Source organism: Myxine glutinosa, chromosome 1 (assembly GCF_964187855.1).
Source record: "Myxine glutinosa chromosome 1, kmMyxGlut1.1, whole genome shotgun sequence".
NCBI classification, from domain to species: Eukaryota; Metazoa; Chordata; class Myxini; order Myxiniformes; family Myxinidae; genus Myxine; species Myxine glutinosa.
In genome coordinates this window covers 356824388-356836544 of record NC_136261.1, presented here as the reverse complement: position 1 = coordinate 356836544, position 12157 = coordinate 356824388, and the positions used below count along the sequence as shown (strand labels likewise).

The window sequence follows — 12157 nt, the reverse complement described above, 5'->3', positions numbered from 1 at the left end:
GATGCAATTTCTTGAGCGCCATGTCGGCATAAACTGGTGGAGAAAAAAATAATGATGACGTCATCAGTCACGTGGTTCGGCCGCCATCTTGTAAAAACCGAAAAACTTTGCAACTCTATATCTCCGAAAGTGCTGAATAGAAAACATTGAGACATGGATCATTGTAAATAACTCTCCATGGGGAATAAAATATGTTAATGATGATGTCATACTGTCATAGGTGCCTCCATTATGACGTCATAATTCGACAAGTACAAAAGTTCATCCGATGAAAATGAAATTTCTTGAGCATAATCTAGGAATAAATTAGTTTAGAAAACAAATAATGATGACGTCATCGATCACGTGGTTTGGCCACCATCTTGGAAAAACCGAAAAACTTGATCCAAAATGGCCGATAAAAAAATACATTCCGGCAATTCCTCGGTCTCTGACCGATTTTTCATTTGTCTGTTTGTCTGTCTGTTTGTGAACATGATATCTCAAAAGGTTGTGGACGGATTTGGACGAAATTTGGCGGAGAGGTCGTGTATGTAACAAGGACGAAATGATTCGATTTTGGTGAAGATCCGGATATCGATACGGCTATTAGAATTTTCTAAGTAATTCACCATTTGGAGATAGGGGTAAAACCGACACATAGCATGATATCTCAAAAAGGTTATGGCTGGATTTGGATGAAACTTGGTGGACAGGTTGGGTGTGTGACAAGGATGAATATATGTGATTTTGGTGAAAATCTGAATATGGATTCGTATAGGAGAATTATTTAATTTATAAGTGATTGTTAAACATTGGGAGATGGGTCTAAAACTGACATAGCACGATATTTCAAAACTAGAGCAATGCGACTGTGTTGCCAATATGCCTCAGCATAGTCCCACAACGGGTGGATGCCCTCGTTCGTTGTCCTAAAAATAAACAAGTTTGATTTAAACCCCTTCAGCTGTTTTCAAGTGTCACATTTTCACCAGCCATGACAGGTTTCACATCGACCGCTGAAGCGGTGTCAGAGAAGGGATTTATTTAAACATCGGCTTTCAAGCTAATATGACTGCCATACCACGTGACATATGACCTCAAAAAATGTATACTCTGCATATGTATGGGTACGGGATCACATTCGTGAAGTTTCGTGTTGCTTGGGTAAGGTTCGTTTTTCTATCCAAGGTGGCTGCTAAACCACGTGACCTACGACATCATCATTTTCAAACTATAAGCAACAATCGTGTTGGATGTTATCTATCTATAATTCCAGTAATCTCTGTACGTTTGTACGTTTGTACGTTTGTCTGTCTGTGACCGCTGTTTCTCGACAACCACGGGTCCGATATACTTTTCACTTGCCAGGTATATTGCTGGGGACCCGAGGATGTGCCTTTTCAAGGTTTCATATTAATCGGACAATTACTTACCGAGCTATGTCCAAAAAACGATTCAACCAATCAGAGAGCAGCGAACGATCGCGTGTGCCGAACGTGGCGGGCACACTCTGCCTCGGATGGCACATTTGAGAGCGTATTCATTTATTTCACGTTTGCAAACTATGTTGGCGTTAAACTATGTTTTACAACTAATAAAAACGAATTTGCGATTCATTCGCTTTCCTGCGCGTTTGTGCACGCGATGGCGATTTCTTTACCAAACTCCGGAAGCCGTTCGCTTTGGACCAAACCATTGCATGTAAATAGAGGGGGGGGATTGTCACCACTCGCAAGCCGTTCGCTTTGGACCAAACCATTTCATGTATATAGAGGGGGGGGATATAATTTTAGATATAGATATAGTACGGGCATGCCCTAGTTTGTTAAATTTCGCATCGATTGGGTAAGCGGTTTCAGAGATATAATTATTTAATATTTTCCTTCAATCCAATATGGCTGCCACACCATGTGACCAATGATGTTTCCGTGATCATCTTTTAATCGCCATGCCTAGTCAATGACACACATAGTTTCAAGTCAATCAATTTGGTGGTTTGGGAGAAGATGTTTTTTTAAGGTTTTAGGTTAAATCCAATATGGCTGCCAAACCATGTGACCGATGATGTCATTAATCTAATATTTAAATACAAATGTGCCATAGATCATGTGCATGCAATTTCAGATTTTTAGGATAAGGAATTAGATGAAAACATTTTTGGCTGGTATACCACTTCACCTATGATGTCATCATTATCATGATTGTGTTCCCCATTGGGAGTACTTGACAATGTGCCAAGTTACAAATTTTTCCATTGAGCGGTTTCCGAGTAATTTTTGAATTATTTGCTTTTAATCCAAGATGGCTGCCATGCCACGTGACCTATGACATCACAATGATCATAAAAACATTCTGCGTGGGTGCCAATCCTACCCTGAAAGTTTTGTCTCAATTGGACATGTGGTTGCTGAGAAAAACGAGGTTAAGCCCGTTCGGGCAGACGGATCACCCCAAAACATAATAGAATGCCTCCGGCCACCTTCGGGGGCGGAGGCATGAAATATTTATGGACGGATTTGGACGAAACTTGGTGGACAGGTTGGGTGTGTTACAAGACCAAATAAGACCAAAATCAAAACCAAAATCATTTGTTTAATACCGTGTACCCTTACCTCCTCCCCTCGGCCCTCCCTTCGGCCCTCGCCCCTCCCCTCGGCCCACACAGCCTCCACTCAGCCCTCCCCCATCCACAGATCTACCGACGTCCTTGTTCACAACTGTTGTTGTGCTTGTATGCTTTCCTCTCCCTCCCCCTCTTGTGTCCCACTCCCCTAATTGTATGTTTTATGTGTCCGTGCATGTTTTCATGTTTAATGTGTTATCATTCATTCATATCAAATCAATATTCATATCAATATCATATCAATTCATATCAATATCATATCATTAATGTTTAATGTGTTATCATATCATTAAACACATGTTTAATGTGTTCAATGGGTCTCACTATCTGCCATGATCTTTCCTGGGAAAACAACATTTCCAAGCTGGCCTCCAAAGCCAGTCGCCGACTGGGCATCCTCCATCGTGCGAAGTCCTTCCTTGGCACACCTGAGCTCCTCACCACATACAAGGCTTTCATCCGCAGCTCAATGGAGTACTGCTCTCCCCTCTGGGCTGGTGCTCCTGCCTCGCACCTAGCTCGTCTTCACGCTGTTGAAACCAAAGCGTTCAGAATCATTGGAATCTCCCGCGATGACGCTATCTCCGAGGGCCTTTCACTTACTCACCGCAGGCAGGTTGGTGGTCTTTCCGTCTTCTACCAACTCCTCTCCGGCCTTGCTCCCCCAGCTCTCTCTGGGCTCTGTCCACCAAATATTCCTACAGGTCGCACAAGATCTGCCTGCAACCCTCTTATGGTTAAACTGCCAAAATCAAGACTCTGCTCACCTTCACTCCTTCATTCCTCTTTTCTCCTGCCTCTGGAACAAACTCCCTCACTCTTCAATCCCACTCCTCCCTCCAGGTCTTTAAAACGGCTGTTCACCACCATCTCTTATCTTCCCCAATCCAAAACCTTGATCTTTTCTACCCCCGCTAATTTCACCCCAAATCCACTTTTTTGAGGTGACTTTTGACTTTTTTCCTGGAAGTCCTTGGTGTCCTTGCGTTTTATACCTATTCTGCCTCCCCCCAGGCCCTCTCCCTCCCACACATCTCCCGATGTCCCTGCTCTCAAATGTTGTTTGTGTGCTTCGTCCCCTTCTCTCCCCATCTTGTCGACCGCTCCCCTTTTTATATACTTTGTTTGCTTGTTTGTTTGATTTGTTTGTTTGATAAATGTTAGCTCTTTCACGAGCCTCGACCCTGTATACAAAAAAAAAAAAAAAAAAATCTCACACGAGCCTTGGCTCTGTATACAAAAAAAAATAAAAAAAATCATCCCTTTGATTTTGGTGAAGATCTGAATATGGATTCGGATACGAGAATTGTTTAATTTTTTAAGTGATTCTTCACCATTGGGAGATCGGGCGAAAAGTGATATTTCACATGATATTTTTAAAAGTTATGAACGAGTTATGAATGAACTTGGTGGATGAGTTGGTTAAGTGACAAACATTCCGATTAGATTTTGGTTCAGGTAACGATGCAGATATGACGCATCAATGGGATACAAAACGTAAACTGTTCAGCCTGGTGGAGGTATTCTCTCTACTGAATGGAATTCTAGTTTCTATTGCATCATGAAGCAGAACCAGTCATGAATCATTTTCGACTGATTAAGTATTTGTTGCTTCTTTGGCATTCATTCCAAGGTTCCAAGGCTCAGTGTTAAGTTATGAATTATGACTTTGGTTTTGCCTGAATGTTATTGATGTGAGTGTTGTCATGGCAGCTTTTGCAGCTCCAGAACTTACATCCCTTACCTGGAATCATTCTGCAGTATAGACAGGTACGAGCACACACACACACACACACACACACACGCTCACACACACACACACACACACACGCTCACACACACGCTCACACACACACACACACACACACACACACACACACACACACACACACACACACGCTCACTCAACTTATACAGTACAGCGCATTTTATTTAGAAGTAATAATAATAATAATAATTCATTTATTTTGTATAGCGCTTTTCCAGAAGCCCAAAGGCGCTTTGACAGAGTGGCAAACATAATGCATAACAATACATGAAAACAACAATTTCAAAAAAGACAAGAATCAATAGGGAAATATTTAAAGCAAAAGGAGGGAGAAGGAGAAGAGATAGTCAGGGGTTAAATGCTGTGGGTTGAATGTTGAATGCAGTGTTGAACAGGTGGGTCTTTAGTGATGTTTTGAATGTGGTGAGTGAGGAGGAGTCTCTGATGGTGTGAGGTAGTGAGTTCCAGAGGGTGGGCGCAGCGATGGAGAAGGCCCTGTCCCCCCAGGATCTGAATTTGGTCCGGATGGAGGGGGTCAGGAGGTTTGTACCAGCAGAGCGGAGGTTGCGGGTGGGAGTGTGTCTGGAGAGGAGGTCAGCCAGGTAGGATGGGGCCAGGTTATGGAGGGCTTTGTATGTCAAGAGGAGGATTTTGTACTGGATTCTCTGGGGGATGGGGAGCCAGTGAAGCTTGTAAAGGACGGGGGTGATGTGGTCACGGGTCCTTCCACAAGAAGTGAAATGTCAAAGCACTTTACAGAGAAAGAAAAGGTTCAAGAAGAATATGAATTAAGAAAAAGCAACTGTAATTAGATGAGGTTTTAAGAGATATTTAAATCCCGTAATAGGTGAGGTCCTGTGAATTTTGCAAGGGGGCGAGCTCCATGGTTGAGGAGCATACTTTTATTTTGTATACTTGGTCAAGGATCATATAAGAGCTAACACATATAACATAGAGGGAGGGGAGAGTGAGGGAAGCACAGCAACAGAAGGGAACAGGGACATCAGGAGATCTGTGGAAGAGAAAGGGTGGGAGCGGCGTACACAGGATAAACAAGATGGAAACTACTTGGGATTTCAGGAAAGAAAACATGGAATTTGTAGGATGTGGATTTGGGGTGGATTAACACGGGTAGAAAAGATCAAGGTTTTGTATGGGGGTCATGTTCTACCAGAAGATAGATGGTGGTGAACAGCCGTTTTGAAGACCTGGAGGGAGGAGTGGCATTGAAGAGAGTGTGGGAGTTTGTTCCAGAGGCGGGAGAAAAGAGGAGAGAAAGAGTGAAGGTGAGCAGAGTCTTGATTTTGGCAGTTTCACCAGAAGAGGGTTGCTGGCAGATCTTGTGTGTCCTGCAGGAATATTTGAGGGACAGAGCACAGACAGAGCAGGGGGTTCAGTGCCGGAGAGGGGTCGGTAGAAGATAGAAAGACCACCAACCTGCCTGCGGTGAGGGAGTGAAAGACCCTCAGAATCGGCTTCATCACGGGAGATACCAATGATTCTGAAAGCGTTGGTTTCTACAGCGTGAAGCCGAGTTTGGTGTGAGGGAGGAGCTCCAGCCCAAAGGGGAGAGCAGCACTCCATAAACCTGTGTATGAAACCGTTGCAAGTGGTAATTAGCTAAGTTGTGCCAAGGAAGGACTTCGCACAACCGGGAATGCCTAAGTCACCGACTGGCTTTGGAGGCCAGCTTGGAAATGTGGCTTTCCCAGGAAAGATCATGGCAGATAGTGAGACTCAAAAGCTTGAGCGACAGAACTTCTTCAAGAGGATTATTGATAAAGTAGATGGGAGGGTTTTACATGCGGTCTTTTCGGAGAGACAGTGAGATATGTGGAGGGTGGAGTCATCAGCAAAAATATAGAGGATTTTCGAGAGAGTCGGAGAGATCATTGGTGAAGATTAGAAAAAGCACAGGGCCAAGAACACTGCCTTGAGGAACTCCACCCTGGACAATAAGAGGACGTGAGAGAATTCCATTTGGAGCAACACGTTGACGACAACAAGAGAGGAAGTCCACGAGCCATGCGTGGAGATTTCCATGGATACCATAAGAGGAGAGTTTGGTGAGCAGACCGGGGTGCCAGACCGTATGGAAGGCACGAGATATGTCAAGGGAGACGGCTCCGATTTCCTGTCTGGCGTTGAGGACCTCCATCCATTGTTGAGGCAGCAGAAGTAGTCTGTCCAGAGTAGTGGCCTAGTCTGAATCCAAATTGATGATCTGAGATCAAGTCATTGGAGAAGAGGAAGGATTTGATATACAAAGCAATGATGGATTCAATTACTTTGCTGATAATTGGAAGCAGGGCGATTAGTCTGTAGTTGCAAGGATCTGTTTTTACACCTTTTTTGTGTAAAGCGGTAATGTTGGCTGATTTCCAAGCAAATTGCAGATGACCTTCAGCAAAGCAAAAGAGAGGGTGAAGAGAACAGAGGGAGGGTGTGATAGAACAGCAGAGCAGGATTTTAGGCCCTGTGGGCTGATGCCGTCTTGTCCAGTTGCAGAATCGTAGTCGAGGTTTGACAGTAACTCCTCACCTGTTGGGAGAGAATGATGGAGTCCAGGAGCACCTGGGTAAGGTGGGTACAGAGAGAGATGGGGTAGGGACACAATATCTTGCAGTAAACAGAGTGTTGAGGATTGAAGATTACTCGGTCGTCAAAAGTCTTCTTCCTGCGACGAACACCAGGAGTTTCTGGGTGTTTGATCTCAGCTTTTTTGCAGGGGTGTAAGGTGTGATTAGCTCAGAGATGCAGGCAGGAAGCAATTTATCTTTTGGCTCTAAAAGTTATCACCAATATTTTAAAATTTGTCCATTGTTGTACTGAGGATGATGGGGGTATTTGGAGAACTTAGGTGATGTGATAGTTTACGAGCCTGGCAGCCATATGCTGAATGAGTCGTAAGGGCTTGAGAGGAGAAGCAGCTGAGACTGTGAAGAGTTGAGATGTAATATTCCAAGCATGGCATTGTGAGAGCAGGTACCAGAGTTTCAGTAATTCTCGAATTTAGTCGAGTGAATTTGGGCAATATTGTGAAGACGGAAGAAAATAGCATTACAGATTGTGTTTTGGCGTGGAATACAGGCAAATGTTGGATACATTGTGACACATACATTTAAACTCAATGAAGCAGACATCAGATGGTGATTCCCAAGTATTTCAGTCCGAGGATGGATCTTTTTAACAATGGATAAAAAGCAAAGGATCACCATGTCGGTCTTAGCAGTATTGGGTTTGATAATGTTCTGAGACATGTTTGAATTGCAATGAGACAGGAATTCAGGAGTTGCCGAAGAAAGCACATCATTAGGTTCAATGAACAGGTCGATCTGAGTCTCATCCATGTAAAGAGTGAAAGTTAATACAGTATTTAAATTCCGTAAGGTTGTACCAGGATGATGCAATTTAAGAAAAAAAATCAAAGTGGACCAAGAACAGATCCCCAGCAATCACCAACGTATTGGGTCCAATGAATCGTCAGCAATGTTTGCAGTAGATGTAAGATCTGTAGGATACGGTTTACAACATTTGAGAGCAGATCTAGAGATACCAAATCATGATTAAAGAATGTGATGTTCAACTGCTTAAAATGTAGCTAACTCTTCCTTCTTTCTTCGATATCCATGCCATTGTAAATTTTCTTCGTCAGATGCTAGTCAAAAAATTCGAAGATAATCTCCTCCCCCCTCACCCCCCCCCCCCCCCCCACATGAATAAAACTACATGGTTTTAATAGAATACTTACCCTGCGCACCAACTTGTTGCGAGCCAACTCTTCTGTTTTTGAACATTTTTTTTTCTTTGACCCAATATGGCTGCCAGACCACGTGAGCGATGACATCATAAGTTTTTATTCTCTAATTGTTGCATAGATCATGCTCAATACATTTAAAACTGATCAGACTAAGCGTTATCACTGTCAAATTATGACGTCATAATTATGGCACCAATGACGTCATCGTTAACAACACCTATTCCCCAATGGAGTTCTTTACAATGAGCCATGTTTCAATTTTTTCCATGCAGCGGTTTTGGAGATACAGAGGTGCAACATTGTTTTGGTTTTTCCAAGATGGCGCCTGTACCACATGACCTATGTCGTCATGATTATCATTAAAATATTCTAAAGGAGGAGGCGCTCCTATGGTGAAAATTTCGCGTCCATCAGACCAACAGTTGCTGAATTTTTTAAAAATAATGATCGGATGGATGTGTTGTATTTGTCGAATTATGACGTCATAACGAAAGCACCGATGACATCATCATTAACATATCTTATTCCCCATGGGGAGTAGTTGACAATGAGTCACGTCTGAATTTTTTCCATGGAGTGGTTTCAGAGATAGAGGTGCAAAGTTTTTCCAAGATGGCGCCTGTACCACGTGACCTATGACATCATAATAATCATTAACATATTCCACAGGAGGAGGCCCTCCTATGGTGAAAATTTCATGTCAATCGGACTAACGGTTGCCGAGAAAATGAATTTTTAAAATGCAGACACGTACGGCATACAGCACACGTACGCACCTGAATGCTTAACCCTGATTTTCGCTTCGCGAGCGCAGGGTAACAACAATACAAGATAGAACGCATCTCAAAATGAAACGCCCATCCGTGTCCGCTTTGTACTTGAACTAAACTTGAAGCAAACAACTAAAATTTATATATGCATATACAGTCGGACCCCGACATTCGCAGGTACCGCATTTTGTGGTTTTTCGCGGGCGCAAATTTTTTTTTCCACGAGCCGCTAGCATGACGGTTCTAAAACATATCTTCCACCAGCCACACACAAAGCAACTGGACATACGCAAAAAACATTTCTACCACGAGCCGCGAGCGCGTTTTCATGGCTTTTCATTGTGAACAAATTATCCGCACTCGCATTGCTGTGACATTTTATTGTACTTTTTATTTTTAGACTCAGAAGATGAAATCTACATACGTGGATGGTATATTGGCTTACGAGAAAAATGTAAGAATCTGTACGACATTTATTATTAAATTGGCAATGAATGATTTTTTGTTTGTTGTTGTTTGCCTCGTTTATAGAAATCTAATATGGATAAAAGCCAGTTCGGTTTTGGACTATGTATCCAAGGATGTGTGGATGGACTTCCTTTGTCCATTGGTTGGACAGCAGGCTCGACTCCACCTACTTATTGTAACCTGAAAAATAATCATGCGTCCACCATTTTGTGAAGGCATTTATTGTAACCTCAGGCTTCTGCTGTCAACCCGTGGCACAGTGAAATTGGAATGATCCGATCTATATTACCACAATGTATTATATACAGTATGCACATACAGTCACGTGAAAAAGTAAGTACACCCCATGTAAAGTTTTGACTTTTTCAACATATTTCAACATACAGCTATTTTATCTTCATTTCAACAATATTGACAGATAAAGGTGATATAATATACAGTAACAAATATGAAAAATTTACATTTTGTAATCCATTGTATAATTTAAATAAACATAAATGCAAATTTCGCATGTGGAAAAAGTAAGTACACCCTTGGCTCTAATAGGTGGTATTGCCCCCCTTTGGCAGAAATAACTTCAAGTAGGCGTTTCTTATAACTGTCTACTGGTCTCTGACATCGACTGGGAGAAATTTTCGCCCACTCCTCCATGCAGAATTATTTCAGCTGTGCGATGTTTGAGGGGTTTCTTGCATGCACAGCTTGTTTCAAATCCCCCCACAACATCTTGATGGGATTTAGATCCAGGCTTTGACTTGGCCATTCCAGAACCCTCCATTTCTTTCTTTTCAGCCATTCCTTGGTGGATTTACTGGTATGTTTAGGGTCATTGTCATGTTGCAAGGTCCACCTTCGGTTGAGCTTCAACTTTCTGACAGATGGCCTCACATTATCCTCAAGCACCCTCTGGTACAATGAAGAATTCATAGTGGATTCTATGATGGTGAGCTGCCCAGGCCCTGATGCAGCAAAGCTGCCCCAAACCATACTGTTTCCACCACCATGCTTTACAGTTGGTATCAGGTTCTTGAGGTCAAATGCTGTCTTTGGTTTTCACCAAACATGTCTTCTGGTACTGTGGCCAAATAGCTCTACCTTTGACTCATCTGTCCAAAGCACATTGTTGCAGAAGTGCTGGTTTTTGCCTCGGTGTTCATTGGCAAATTTTAGTCTTGTCCTGATGTTCTTTCTGGACAACAAAGGTTTCCTCCTGGCACACCTCCCATGTAGATCAAATTTGTGCAGCCTCTTTCTCATGGTAGAATCGTGCACTTTGACATCAACAGTGGCAAGAGCTACCTGTTGGTCCCGTGATGACATTCTGGGGTTCTTCGAGACTTCTTTCAGTATATTGCGGTCTGCGCTTGGGCTGAACTTGCTGGGGCGGCCTGGCCTGAACAAGTTGGCAGTTGTTTGGAATCTTCTCCACTTGTAGATGATCTTCCGGACAGTCGAATGATTGATTTCAAATTGTTTGGAGATCTTTTAAAATCCCTTCCCAGACTTGTAGGCATCTATAACCTTCTTTCTGAAGGCCTCAGAGAGCTCTTTTGATCTAGGCATGGTGATGCCACACACTTCAACAACAAAGAGCAAACCAAACTAAATATCTGAGGTTTAAATAAGACATGTTCCTCCAAGATCCTCTCTCACAATGTTCTAATCATTTGCACCTGAGCTGGTGCATGTGATTCTAATTGTAGGTATTTGAAGTAGTGATAAATGTAGGGGTGTACTTACTTTTTACACATGCTAAATTTGCATTTATGTTTATTTGAATTATACAATGGACTACAAAATGTAAATGTTTCATGATATTTGTTATATTATATCACCTTTATCTATCAATATTGTTGAAATGAAGATCAAATAGCTCTATGTTGAAATATGTTGAAAAAGTCAAAACTTTACATGGGGTGTACTTACTTTTTCACGTGACTGTATAAGCAGTAGGCATGTTTTTGCTACATGTATGTAATACGAATTTTTATTATTATTACCTCCGCCACCAAAGGTGGAGGTGATGTTTTTACCCCTGTCTGTCCGTTTGTGAACAAAATATCTCAAAAAGTTGTGGACGGATTCGGACGAAATTTGGCAGAGAAATGATTCTGTATTTTGACGTATGTATGTGACGCCGACGAAATGATTAGATTTTGGTGAAGATCCGGAGCCGGATCCAGCTAGTAGAATTTTGAAGTGATTCTTCACCAATGGGAGATCGGGCCAAAAACGATACATAGCAGGATATCTCAAAAAGTTGTGGAGGGATTTGGACGAAACTTGGTGGACCGGTTGGGTGTCTGACAAGGACGAATTGATTCAATTTTGGTGAAGACCCGGATCCAGCTAGTAGAATTTTTAAGTGATTCTTCACCATTGAGTGATATGGCCAAAAACGAGGGGGTAGATCAGGGTATGAAAGACTGGACCTATGTATACTGAAACGCAAAAGAAACTTACCACCTTTGAAACCTTTAAATATCAACAATAACACTGCGTGTAGTAAATGTGTGAACTTATTTGTGGACAATAGTGTCCTCACTGTCAGACAAAACGGTCACGGATGGTCACTTGAACCTTCAATGGTCACTTCATAGCACAGCTGTTGAACAGCCGTTTTGACTGTCAGTGATTAGCCAAGGGGTACGGGATGATTTTACTGAGCTGCACGTGATGTCTTGATATTGGCTTTAAAAAGGCCAGTGCAAAATGGGCATTTTGACCGAAAAATTTGACCATTTTGACCAACTTCAAAAGACCGAAAACGCAAAAGAAACTTACCA

General features: G+C 42.4%; 1 protein-coding gene across 1 annotated transcript in view; it reads left to right on the top strand.

The window, feature by feature from the left end:
- The window catches only part of POLN (DNA polymerase nu), a 94621-nt gene that overhangs the window by 45694 nt on the left and 36770 nt on the right, over window positions 1–12157 (top strand). The window contains exons 12-13 of the mRNA XM_068099144.2: window positions 4319–4375; window positions 9304–9357. Coding sequence (XP_067955245.2) covers window positions 4319–4375; window positions 9304–9357 — 111 coding nt within the window. The remainder of the gene's footprint in view (window positions 1–4318; window positions 4376–9303; window positions 9358–12157) is intronic.